Source organism: Euwallacea similis, chromosome 31 (assembly GCF_039881205.1).
Source record: "Euwallacea similis isolate ESF13 chromosome 31, ESF131.1, whole genome shotgun sequence".
Taxonomy (NCBI): Eukaryota; Metazoa; Arthropoda; class Insecta; order Coleoptera; family Curculionidae; genus Euwallacea; species Euwallacea similis.
In genome coordinates this window covers 667,206-680,468 of record NC_089639.1, presented here as the reverse complement: position 1 = coordinate 680,468, position 13,263 = coordinate 667,206, and the positions used below count along the sequence as shown (strand labels likewise).

At 32.6% G+C, this 13,263-nt stretch overlaps 2 protein-coding genes across 8 annotated transcripts in view; one reads left to right on the top strand and one right to left on the bottom strand.

Annotated features, from left to right (window-relative positions):
- The window catches only part of Hipk (Homeodomain interacting protein kinase), a 99,481-nt gene that overhangs the window by 43,236 nt on the left and 42,982 nt on the right, over positions 1–13,263 (bottom strand). For 6 of the 7 annotated variants that reach the window (XM_066403807.1, XM_066403808.1, XM_066403810.1 and 3 more), the window contains exons 7-12: positions 11,075–11,223; positions 10,842–11,018; positions 10,605–10,714; positions 6,216–6,509; positions 5,326–5,428; positions 4,644–4,798 (exon numbers count right to left, since the gene is read on the bottom strand). In XM_066403807.1, the coding sequence (XP_066259904.1) occupies positions 4,644–4,798; positions 5,326–5,428; positions 6,216–6,509; positions 10,605–10,714; positions 10,842–11,018; positions 11,075–11,223 (988 nt within the window). The remainder of the gene's footprint in view (positions 1–4,643; positions 4,799–5,325; positions 5,429–6,215; positions 6,510–10,604; positions 10,715–10,841; positions 11,019–11,074; positions 11,224–13,263) is intronic. The other variant, XM_066403809.1, reaches the window with a different exon arrangement.
- Positions 10,225–13,263, top strand: part of LOC136417976 (toll-like receptor 2) — a 116,764-nt gene continuing 113,725 nt past the window's right edge. The window contains exon 1 of the mRNA XM_066403852.1: positions 10,225–10,229. The gene's annotated coding sequence lies outside the window, so the exon portion shown is untranslated. The remainder of the gene's footprint in view (positions 10,230–13,263) is intronic.

The window sequence follows — 13,263 nt, the reverse complement described above, 5'->3', positions numbered from 1 at the left end:
TTTTTTACCACTTTTTTCACGAATGTTATCAATTTTACCCATGTAAAGAATACCCTGTAAAGGATCTGCATTTTCAGCATCACAAATCCACGAAATTTGTAAGGCCTCAAAAAGCAAAAAGTTGCTCATTGGTGGTCAAGTTTTCTGTTGGCTTAAACATGTTACCTAAATTTGAATTGAACATTGTCTAAATATCACATATTTTTTATTTTTCAGCAGCTTTATCATTTTCCGATTGTTTTTAACGTGTATCAATGTTGTCAATTCGAACAAATCCCTTTATAGCTCGTAAGGCATTTTTTTACTTCATTTCTCAACTGGAGATGATTGTGCCCGCTATTGTAGAGTTTCATTTATATCTGTATTTTTACCCTCAGTTGCTAGTTTACTACCGACTGGTCATTCCTCCATACATGGAATCAAAAACAGCATAGAATCAAAGTAAATATACTTTTTTCTTTTCTTGGCTGCTTGACCAGACACTGTGTTTTTGCTTTACTAGCTCTCTTGCAAAGCAATCGTTTAAAGTTTTCCATTTTTTGGATGTCTTTGCCTGATTCATTTAAGTTATTTATTTTGCAGATATCGTGCCACAGGTGACAACTTTTACTCCTTGCAATTTGAATACTTGTTAGGAGCTACTAGTATTTACGAAATTGTTAGACAAATTTGCAAAATAATATACTTGTATACAACCTTGGGAGCTGCAATAAATGAACCAGACCAACTATAAAAATATCGTTAAAGAGTTTTACGGATGAACAAATTTCCCCTACTGCGTGGAAGCTGTCAATGGAAAACATAAAATTGACGAAACTAAGTAACACGGGATCTGAATTTTAGAATTACATTTTTTTTCTCTATCATTTTTATGGGAATTGTTAATGCAAACTACTGCTTCACTGCTATAGATGTTGAAGCGTATAGTGCTACTAGTGATTCAGATGTGTTCAAAAATCCAAATATTGAACAAAAACTTCATAATAACACCTTGAATTTACCGAGCTCAGAACAACTTCCATTAGATGACACTAGAGAGGCTATTTCTTTTGTTCTTGTTAAGCATTTGCATTGTTAGAACAAATTTTGCGGCCTTATCTTATGCGCAACCTTACTGTGAGGCAAAAGATATTTAACTATAGATTAACCCGCGTACGTCGCTTAGTAGAATACATATTTGAAATTCTAGCCGACAAATGAAGAATCTTTCATCGACCCATAGACGTGTATGTTAATTTTACGGACAACATTATTAGAGCCTGTTGCATACTAAACAATTTTGTCAAAAGAAAAGATGGTATAAGTATTGAAGACGAATCCTACATATGTCCTTTACCCAGCATAGATCCAGTTGGAACCCGTGGAAATTCTTCCGGTGTTGTCATACACGAATATTTTGCAAATTATTTTACATCACCACAAGATTCAATAACCTGGCAGTACAATAAGGGGTAAATAACCTACACGAATCTTTGTGACAATTTTTCTTTTTTGTTAATTTTATGTATATCATCTTGAATCTTTGACATGCCTTTCAGAACTTTTGACGGTATTTTGTCATTACAGAAAATTTTAAAAATACATAATTTAATTAAACATAAAAACAATTTTCCTAGACTCGTCTCGGTTCTTTTTTAATCTAAATTTTGATTTTGTAGAAATTAAGAAAGTATACATGATATACTTTTGTAAAATGATAATTATTAAAAATGAATTACAAATAATTTTAAATATAAATACTAATAACTTGCCTTTTTGTTGCTGTTCTACTGGAGATAATTCACCCTAATTTGAAAACAGAATATCACAAACTTCACCCCAGTTTTTCTTTAAGATTTCTATCGTCATATATCTTTAATTTTTATTATAAAGTGCAGGTCTGTTTTTACTGGTAGTATTAATTGTTTAGTCGGTAATATCCAAAATTAAATTCGAATGTTCCGACATTATTATTCTCCTATAATTAAAATTCAAATCTAAACTCACTGTAGCTGTCAAAGCACCAAAAAATGTTAATGCTACGATTAAAAAAGCAGCTAAGGCGTGCAGATCTATGGTCGTATGAATATTTAATTTTATCTTACGACAATCGAGTCACATAAAAATTAGAGCGAGATGCAAATTTTTAATTACTGCGATTTTTTTTATCGCATGTGTGCGTATCTACTGGTATGTTTAAAAATATGTGTGTCATTTTTGTGACTAAACAATCGTACGACAGAAAACCGGATGTCGACGCTAAAATTTACTATGCAGCACTGCAGCAGTAGTGTATGTCGAAGATTAGGTAGGTCATAAGTTTTAGTATCGTGGAATTAGAATTAGTAATAACATAATGCCAAGCAAACTGCCAGAACCATCTAGAAATTAACCCTGCGAATGAAATTACTACTACCGCTACTACTAAATGGCCAAATGTTGGGGAATCCCGTTTTAGACTGGGGTATACCCTGAGAACAGAGAAGGAAAGGGAAGAGTAGAAGATAGGCAATTTAGATATAGAAAGGTACAGGCGCTATCTAGTAGCAGTAAATTCAATAGTTGAAATTAACCTTTTTATATTTAATCGATAAAATAACATTTATTAAATATAATCATGTTTTCAATGTTATTCCGACATATATAATTATCCTTTTGCCTCACCCTTTATACAAATACTACAAAAGAATGTTATTTACGACTTAACATCTATCTGGATATTTCAAAATTTTAGCATTGACCCAGCGTTACCTGCTCCCAACTCCAGGACCTTTATAAAACCCAGTAATGCTTTGAAATACTTATAAATAATCGGTACTTTCTATATATGTGTATTTAATTTAAAAAATTATTCCAGAAAACCCCACTTAAAAGCAGAGTCCGGATTTGAATCAAACTAACAGTGGGTACACGGGCACCCGGGTGTGCACTAGTGTGGCAGATTTTGGGTGTTTACGCAAGGGTTACATAACAGTAGCACATTCTTTAATATGAGTTCATTGATGGACAATCCTTTATTTATCTTAAAACCGCTAGAAAGTTTATTTAAAAGACTATTAGTCATATATGTACACCTGTGTGCAAAATAATAGCACCGACCAAATTCTTAATTGAGATTATCATATAACAAGTGAATTTGTTAAGGAAACAAAAAAATTATGTTTTAAAATAATATTCCATAATAAAATAAATTAATAAAACCCAATAACAAAATAAATAATAGATTTTTTAAAATAACTTATATTCTAAAATGTTCTTGAAAATCTGTGTGCAAGAAAATAGCATCAAAACATGCCTTCTTAGATATTTAATTTGAAGGGTCTAATCATTTTTCTTTTATTAATAATTGATTGTGGAACCATTATTCTTTATTACTAAACTACATCTCTTGGGCATGGAATCCACTAAATGTTGGCACCTTTCCAAAGAGATGGCTGCCCATGGATTTTTTACCACTTGCCACAAATCATTTGTAGCCGCCAGTTTGGCATTGAAAACTATGTTTTTATGTCCGTCTACAAGTTTTCGATGGGATTCAGGTCAGGGGATTGAGCTGGTCAATCCATAACCTGAACACTATTGGCTTGGAACCACTGTTTGCCAAACCTACTGGTGTGTTTTGGGTCGTTATCCTGTTGCAAGACCCATCTCAGCGAAATTTCTTCTTCAGCATAAGGCAGAATCACTTTTTTAAGAATATTCATATAAATTGATGCGTTCATTTTTTCTTTTATCCAAAAAATTGGCACAGTGTCATAGTATGAGAAACATCCTCAAACATTAATTTTTGCACCACTGTGCTTTACTGTTTTAATTGTGTATTTTGGGTCATAGGCAACATTAGGAGGTCTTCGTACGTATTGCCTGCGACCCGACGAACCGAATAGTACTACTTTTGACTCATCGGTCCATAAAATATTCCTCTAAGAAAAAGCTGGCCAATCTACCCTTTCTTCTGCTTAAGCTTTCCGCCTTTCAAGATTTTTTTTAAAGAGGAGAGCTTTACGAGGACTTCTTCCATTCAAGTTGTTTTTTTATTAAAAGTCGTCTTATGGTCGATGTGTCAACTGGCAATTGGAAATCTTGCTATAACAGGTTGAGGTAACAAATGGATCTTGTACGGTGGCTCTAATTTTCTTAATAACACTTTTGCTTAATTTTGCTTTTCGTCCTCGTGTTTGCGGTCTAGCCATCTATTTTTTTGCATTGGAAATCATTTTATTTGAACGAGAGATTTTGTAATAAATTTATACGTTTTTCCTTGAGCCCAAAAGGTTTTTAATGATGTTCCGTTTCTCCTCCGAAGTGTTTCTTTCGATCTATCTTTGTGAAAATTTAGCTACCGTTCAATTCAAATTTTTTACGAATTATCATTACTTAACTTAATAGATTTTTATTTAAAAAATCTGTTTAAAAACTTAATACACATTTTTTTTTCGAAGCAGATTTTGTACGAGCGCTCTTTCATTGATGCTTTACAATTCCAGTCAAACATCAACACTATAACAAAGTTTGTTACCATTCAACTAATATGATCCTATGTCAAATATTCTCCCATAGATAGAGTTAGTAAAATCGAAATTAATATAGATAACTTTAAAAACATTGAAATGCTATTGTTGGTGCTATTATTTTGTACACAGGTGTATATAGCAAAAACTTACAGTTAGTAACATTTGCCTTCCTGTTGGCTCCACGACACTAACAGGGACATATTGTTGTTGACCTGGTTGACTCAGTATTGGAGGCTGAATTTGCAACGGAGGTTGTTGGACTACAGTCACATGTTTAGCAGGAGAGCCACCCATTCCCTGATAGCCTGAAAGCAAAATAAATATTAATAAAGTTACGCCAATATACATATAAGAAAGATAACTAGCAATTTATAGAAACTCTAGGTCTATTAATTAAATGTTATCAAAAAATTTTTAAGAATAAATATTACAACTGTTATAAATTGCAATATTCCATTTAGCCATCTCAAACTGTTTGGAAGGAATTCACAAATTGCTTTACTAGAACCAAAGAATATCGAATTTTAGAATAGCGGGTAAAAAAAAACAGAAAAAAATTTTTGTTGACAAAAATAACAGTGTAAATTTAATTATTCAATTTAACAAAATCTGACACTTTAACAATTTGTATCTCAAAACCTAACCGTACGAAGATACATATTTTTAGTATCTTTTTTCTTTAAAATATTCTAGAGAAGTGTACAGAAATTTAAAAAGCATTACTGCCTTGCCGGAAATGATGGCGTTATCATATAGAAAAAAACTTGATTTATAGGAAATAATCCTTACTGGCTCAAAGAAGGCAAAATAAAATTTGATTACAAAAACTCACCTGCAGGACAAAGAATACTGGAAACCAACTGATGTTGAAATGGGTCCGCTCGGGCACTGGTTGCATATTGTCTACCGACAGTTCTTCCATTGTAAATTTGGTACTAGTAAAAGAAATAGATTTAAATTTAAAAAAAAAGAAAATTATGCGTCCATATGTTCACACACATACTAGGCAATTGATATTATAACTAGAGTTTAATAATCTTCTATGTGAATATACTTTTTCGTAGAATATTTCTAATGAATATCACAGTGTAGTCAATTAAAAAGGATCTCTAGCAGGCCTTAGAAAAGCAACTCTATGTCTGGATTAAGTTCGGATTTCAATGTGCCCCATTTCGACAAATTATAACAAATGTACCTATAGACTAATTGTTGGAATGTAACTGCATTTCCAAGACCGGTGTAACGATTGGGTTGCAATTTCCTGAAAACATCATGAAACCGTTCTGGAATTGAATCACGCACCCAAGAAATCCCTACATAAATCAAATCATATGCGAAAGGATTATCCAAATTTGTAATAATATAAGTATAGGGTGTTCCATTTGAAAAAGGCAAATTTGGAATAGCATGGCATGTTGCTGTATATTCATATTTTTTTAAAATCATTTAAAATAAACTCTACAACTCTTGTATTTAACATTTTTTAGAATGTCTACTAGGTATCTAAATTTGGGGATGGGACATTTTATCTGGAACACTCTATATAGCTCAATGAGAAAATTCCATGCACATACTGATAGATCAATAAATCATAACAAACTTATTCGTATCTTAACTGAATTCCACAATAAGCGAAGTCACATAATTTTATTTATTACCTTTTCTATTGCTCCTATGAAACGTAACAGTACCACTCTACGACTAACTGAATCAACTAATTACCAAATTATCATATCCAGAACGATCCCTAACCAACCGCTGCACTTGATTGGTCAGTTGATTGTTAATCGTGAAAGTAACATTGCCATTGGAGCTGGGCACGAAATTCACAAGTGAAGGTGCCTGTTGTGCTTGTTGATGATGAGCGGCTGTGGATGAGGAACTATAGTCGTTTCGTCTACAGACTTCCATCATTTGAACACTGGCCTTCACGTTGTTGCAATGAGCGTAGTCAATCAAATGAGCTAATCTCACGAACGGATGGTTGAGGGCCTCACCGGGCGTAGTCCGTCTTTCCTGTAGTATCGAAAGTAAAGTTGCAGAGGATCGAAGAATGACATAAAGATAAAAATTGACACGGCAAGGTTATCAAGAAATTTAGCTCCGTCCGAGTAAGGACTCGAATTTCGATTACTCACCTAACAAGTGCAGAAACAAACGATGCAAAACAGAGGTCGTGCAAACAACTTTTCATGTTTCAAGTACATTTTTTTCTCCAAATGTCAATTTACATTGAATTAACAGCAAAAACAATAAATTTAAAAAAAATTGAGTTATATTCTTCTACTGCACTTCTTTTAAAATGTGATAGTTTCATTATGCAGGTAGTAAAAATAAAAGGGGTATAAATAAGTTTCTGCCATTTGATATCAAAAATTAGGAATTTATTGTGAAAGAACGGTGCATTATGTTTTATTAAAAGTATTGTTTATCGCTAGCCAGTACTTTTTCCTATCTTTATGGCAACATTCGAATACCACGTCGGAAGAGCTCTTCATCTTTTGAGGTTATCAATGAATCAACCCAATCTTTGGTATCTTTATATGATGTAAAGCGCTGCTCACACAGAGCATGTGCCATCGACTGGAATAAGTGATAGTCGGGTGGGGTAGGACTTCTCAATTAATTTCAAATTTTCAAATAGATTTTGACCGGCACCACAACGTGCAGACGAGTATTATCATGTAGGAGAATAATTTTGTCGTATCTGGAGTAGTAATGGGCGCGTTTTTCCTTGAGTGCTCGGCTCAATCTCATTAATTGTGTTCGATAAAGTTTCAGTAATGATTGTGTTCGGTTTGAGCAACTCATAATATATGATACGAAGCTGATCTCATCGAATACACAACATGAGTTTTTTTCCATGAATATTTGGTTTGGCTGTCGATGTTGAAGCATGGCCAGGTGGTCCCCATGATTTTCTTTGAGTTATCGTAATGGATCCATTTTTCATCGCCAGTGATTACTCGATACAAAAAAACCTTTTTTTATGCCTGCCAAGCAGTATTTCATTCATGCAAAATCGGTGTTCAATGTCTTTCGGCTTCAATTCATAAAGACCCCAATTTCCTTGTTTTTAAATAATTTCCAACACTTTTAAACGATGCGAAATTGTTTGTTGAGTCACTTCTAATGTAAATGCAAGTTCTTTTTGCGTTTGGGATGAATCTTCTTCTAATAATATTGGGTTTTGGGAAATCGCATGTGACAATTTATAATAAACAACTACCAGAAAAACTTCACATAATTTCTGAACAAACACTTTTTTGTGGCCAAAAATTCGGCGATGAACGGAATTTTTGTCAAAATGAAACTCATACATATTATATTATTCATTTGACACATTACATATTATTGATATTATTCTTTCATTGCAGTATTAACTGAAGGTATATATTATGCGCATTCAACAAGGAATAATTAAAAACATTTGTTCGTTTTTATTTTTATACAAGGCGATTCACAACTTATCTATAAAATGTAGGAATAGGTTTGTCATGAAAAACTAAGTCGATTTTGTAAGAAAAATTTTCGGGAAAAATTGTTAAAGTTTAACCATTGTATAATTGGACGACTGTAATGTTCCCGTTTTTCTGCAGAATCCCTTTTAGGTTCATCAACCTTACTTATAATTTACAGTTGGGTCTCCCATGTGTCAATGCTTGGGAACTGAAGACATGGGTGATCCGACTTAAGGGTACTTTTGTTTCACCCGAAATAAAATAAGCGAACTTACATGTATAAGCAATTTTGGCATCATAAATTGTTACCCTTAAGTCGGATCGCCCATGTCTTCAGCTCCTAACCATTGACACGTGGGAGACCCAACTATAAATTATATGTAAGGCTGATTAACCTAAAAGGGATTCTGCAGGAAAACGTAAATATTACAGTCGTCCAGTTATACAATGGTTAAACTTTAACAATTTTTTCCGCGGAAATTATAAGGATTTTCCAAAAAAATTTCTTACAAAATCGACATAGTTTTTCATGATACATCTACCCCTAAAATTTTATAGATAAGTTGTGAATTACCCTGTATATGTATGTACCCCATATTTTTTTGAAATGAGGCGTCAAGGTGGTCAAACGAGTGTTAGTAAACGAAAATTGGTGATCCACCATTTTCAAAAAGGAAAGTCTTATAAATAAATAACTACAATTGTTAATAGAAGTTTTGCTAGAGTTCAAAGCATAATTAACCGGTTTAAAAAAGAAGAGTGTTAAACAAAGTAACGAAAAACCCGAGAAAAATTTTTAATTCTTCGATGAACTCTGGATTTTACGAAAAATTAAGGAAGATCTGAAAATTTCAACCCCTAAACTTACTGATGAAATTGAAAACTATTTAAAAAATAAAGTAAACCCTCAAATGGTTAGAAATTTATTTAAAAAACAGTTTTCATGGAAGACTAGCTTGTAGAAAACCATGCATTAACAAAGCGAATAAAATTAAACTTGTCGGTTTTGCAGAAAATTATGGAGGAAAGGATTTTAATGATCGGAAGAACGTTATTTTCACAGACAAGTACAAGTTTAACATATCTGGTTCGAATGGACAATATTGGGTATGGCGAAAACCCAATGAATCACTTAAAGAAAAAATCTACGCGCCACTGTTAAACACAGTGGTAGTTCTATGTATGTACGCAACAGGTCTGGGAAATTTGCACTTCATAGAGGGAATTATGAATCAAGACATGTATTTGAACATTTTAAAACTAGATTTGAAACAAAATGCCGTTTCGTTGGGTTTGGAAAGTAGATTTATATTTTATCAAGATAACGACCCAAAGCATAAAGTCCACAAAGTTCGATCATGTTTGCTCTACAACTACTCAAAAGTGATAGACACTTCTCCACAAATTCCGGACTTAAATGTAATTGAAAATTTATGGGCTTTTTTAAAGAAGGCAATCAGCAAACACAATATTTCTAATAAAGGACAACTGAAACAAACACTTTAAAGAGAATGGGACAATATTGAATCGAATTTTTGTGAAAAATTAGTTTCGTCTATGCTTATTAGGCTAAAAGACTATTAAAAAATAAAGGTTTGCCTACTGCTTATTAAGTTTTTTTCAATAATTCTTATCCATATTTTTTTTATGTATGTACGAGTTTCATTTTGATTATGTGAATAAATTAATTTAAGTTATTGATTCGTTAACTAATAATTAATAGAATATATTTGTTATATTTGAGAATATTTTTAACTTAAATTATGCAATCAAACAGTTTTCAGTTGTTATAGTTAGAATTCTTAAATTATTTGAATTAAATGATAAATATCAAGGTGTATGAGTTTCACTTTGACTATATGTATCTATATGTACGTACATATGTACCTACATAAGTTAATTTTCTACGAAATTAAGCAAAAAATGATTGCAAACTGATTATTCAAGAGATAACATTTATAAGTGGAACGAAAATCAATTAGATGAGCAACAAAGCAACAATGATAACAATATGGAACGCTATGGGGATGAAGTTGAAAATCATACAAAAAAAATCGTAGTAACTTCCTCAGAAGCAGTAGACACATTTAATAACGTTATTCGTTGAGGGAAAAGAAACATATTTGATATTGACGACTTGTTAGTTTTAATAAAGTGCAGAGGTGCAGAGGCATTGCAGAAGAGTTTAGTCGCGAAGAAAGTACGAAAAACCTATTACACAATACTTTAGTTAAGAATAAAACGCAAATAAAATGATAAATAATCCCGAATAAAGTACTTTTGATTATATGAACAATATGATTTTATGAACGCCCCTGATTTGCATTGGTTCACATAGTGGAGCGCCTTCTGTACTTCTATACTGGTATACTACTAAGAAAATTTGCCAACAGCAAGCTTAATAGAGTTGATACCGAATCTTTTGTTGCTATGCCATCTGTATGTAAATAGTATTTTACGTTCACAGATGAGAAAGGAAAATTAAACTTTTATAATAGTAGAAACATTTCTTTTCTTTCGAATTCAGAAAGGTTACGGCTATTTTACTGCATGATTAGCAGTTCGGAGCAAACATGAAGCTAAATGGTGAAAGTGAAAACAACATTGTTATAACGTTGCCGTGCCTTCTGGAAATCAAAATAAATATTGCTACCTGGTCCATGGTCAACATTCTTTTAAGGAGATCAATAAACTCCTTGCGGTCCACCTTTTCGGCTAATAACTGGCCTCCTTCTAAATCCGTTGGAACATTTACTTGGCCTAAAAAAAACCATATACAATTCAGTTAATATTAGACAGAAGACAGACTCAAAAATTACTATTTTTAATTAATTCTTAGTACGATCTGAACAAATAAAAAAACTGATAATTAAGCACAGTCACTCACCAATATCATCCAAACAATTGAATATATATTTCCGAGCTTCCTTGGATTTAATTCCAGTTTCCGCTTCATGTTCTTCCGGTGTCTTCAATCTCCAGAAAGGATAGGTGCTATCCAAGTCCCTGTAGAAAAACTTAGTTGTTTTTGAGGCATTATTAAGCATATGCTCGGTGGGTAGTCCTGCACAAAGATTATTTGTTTACTACGATGACAGACTTAACAATTAAAAAGCATACCTTGTGTTTGACTAATATAACGTATCTGGTCATATTCTGACGAACCGGGATATAGAGGCCACCCCAAAAACAACTCGGCTACCACACAACCAAGTGACCACATATCTATTGCCTCGCAAAAAGGTAGTCCTAAGATAATCTCAGGGGCTCTATAAAAAAGAACAAAAAATATAATGTGATGGTTCTCTGTTAGTGTAAGAATTCTTCTCTTTAGACTCTACAAACTAAAGAGTCATCATATACAAGAACGCATAAGACTCAATACATGCATGTGCAATCATTAACGTGTAGGAAATTACGTATCGCAAATTTTTTAACCAGACTCAAAACTAAAAATCTACAGTCTACAGTCTTAGTCAACGTTGTACATATATAAAAATGTTGATTGATGAAGATATATGTTTAATATCAAAGGTTTGTGCCTATGTTATAAAAACTGAAAGCTCACCACAAGAAATTATAACCTAGGTTCAACACCAACTATTATGCGAATATTATATATTTATGTAACGTAAAAATTATTAATTAGAAGTTAATAATATTACACTAAAATTATCTATAGCCCATGACACTGAAAACATCCAAGTACATCCACATGTACAGGCTTCTATTTGGAATTTTAGTAACGTAGGTAGTTGCTTTTTAGCTAGAAAGAGTCATACATACTACTGTAGAGAAAATTCATATGCACGTACATTCCTTAAAACACATATTCGCTGACGATTATGTCTATGTCCTATATGGATATGTTTTTGAGTGTACAATCGAAAATGATCTATTTTGTTGTAATATTTTAATTGTGGCTATAAATCATCTATGTACGTAACTAATTCTGCATGCAAGCCTCTAGCGCCATACACATGGACAAAGAAGAATTGATTGCACGTAAATTCATTAATGTACAAGCAATAACTTAACATTTTTTATACAGACTCAAAACCCAAAATCCGCAGTCAGGCGAACGTTATCACAGATATTTCAATAGACTCTCGAAATTTGTTAGGTTATAGTGGCCATTTTGTTATAGCAACATGTTTCAAATTTGTTGTAAATTGTTTAGTAAATATGGATAGTTATAACGTTGAATAACGTGTGGAAATCATAAAATGTTATTTTTAAAATCAGTGTTCTATTCAACAAATTTCGCTAAAAAAATCATCTTTAGCAATGGCTCATTTTTGGATGAACAGATCTGTGAACAAATAAAACTGTCCAATTTGGAACGATATCAATCTACACAAGATACACGAGCACCAAATACATCCTGAAACGGTCATAGGTTGGTACGACTTTTGGTCTGACGGAATCATCGGTCCATATTTATTTCAAAACGAAACTAGCATTGCCACAATTATCAATGGCAAGCACTAGAGATCGATGATATTAAACTTCTTGTGGCCTAAACTGAATGATATGGATACCCACGACATGTGGTTCCAATAGAGTAACGTTACGTGCAACGCATCATAGGCCAAGATGGATGTTCTGCGATTTAAGGGCATAATTATCTTGCGGAGCAACGACGTGAACTGGACACCGAGATCATGCGATTTAACACCTTTAGACTTCTTCCTTTGGGAGTATTTTAAATCGCAGGTCTACGCGAATAAATCGCACACAATTAGTACTCTTGAAATAAATATTAGAAATACCATTCAGCAAATTCAACCAGATTTAGGTGACAAAGTCATCAAAAATTCGGTTTCCCGAATATGTGCCACAAAGCAAAGTCGTGGCGGACAATTGGACGACCTTATATTCTATACTTAATATAATAAAATGTTCTTTAAAATAAAACATATACTGACTAGATACCTTAAACACAACTTGTTTTATCTACATTTAAAAATCGAGTGTCCTATTGAAAGACCCTAAAATGACGCCTTTTCGAAGAAATTATAGAGTATTGGCAAAATGATAATAGATAAAAATCTCCCACATTCTCAAGTTGAAATTTCAAAGGATATTTAATAGTAGGAGTCATTGTTTTATGGTTAACTTAATTCATTTGTAATATACAATACAGGATGTTTTTGAAAAATATTCCATTTGTAAATGGCGTCCTATTTGAACTATTATACGTAAATAGTAGTTGAATTAAAAAGTTAGTTTAACGATATTTTAAAGATTTTGAATCGTAACTATGTCGTGTGCTTAAATTTTTTTCTATCGGTAGCGACTATAAAATT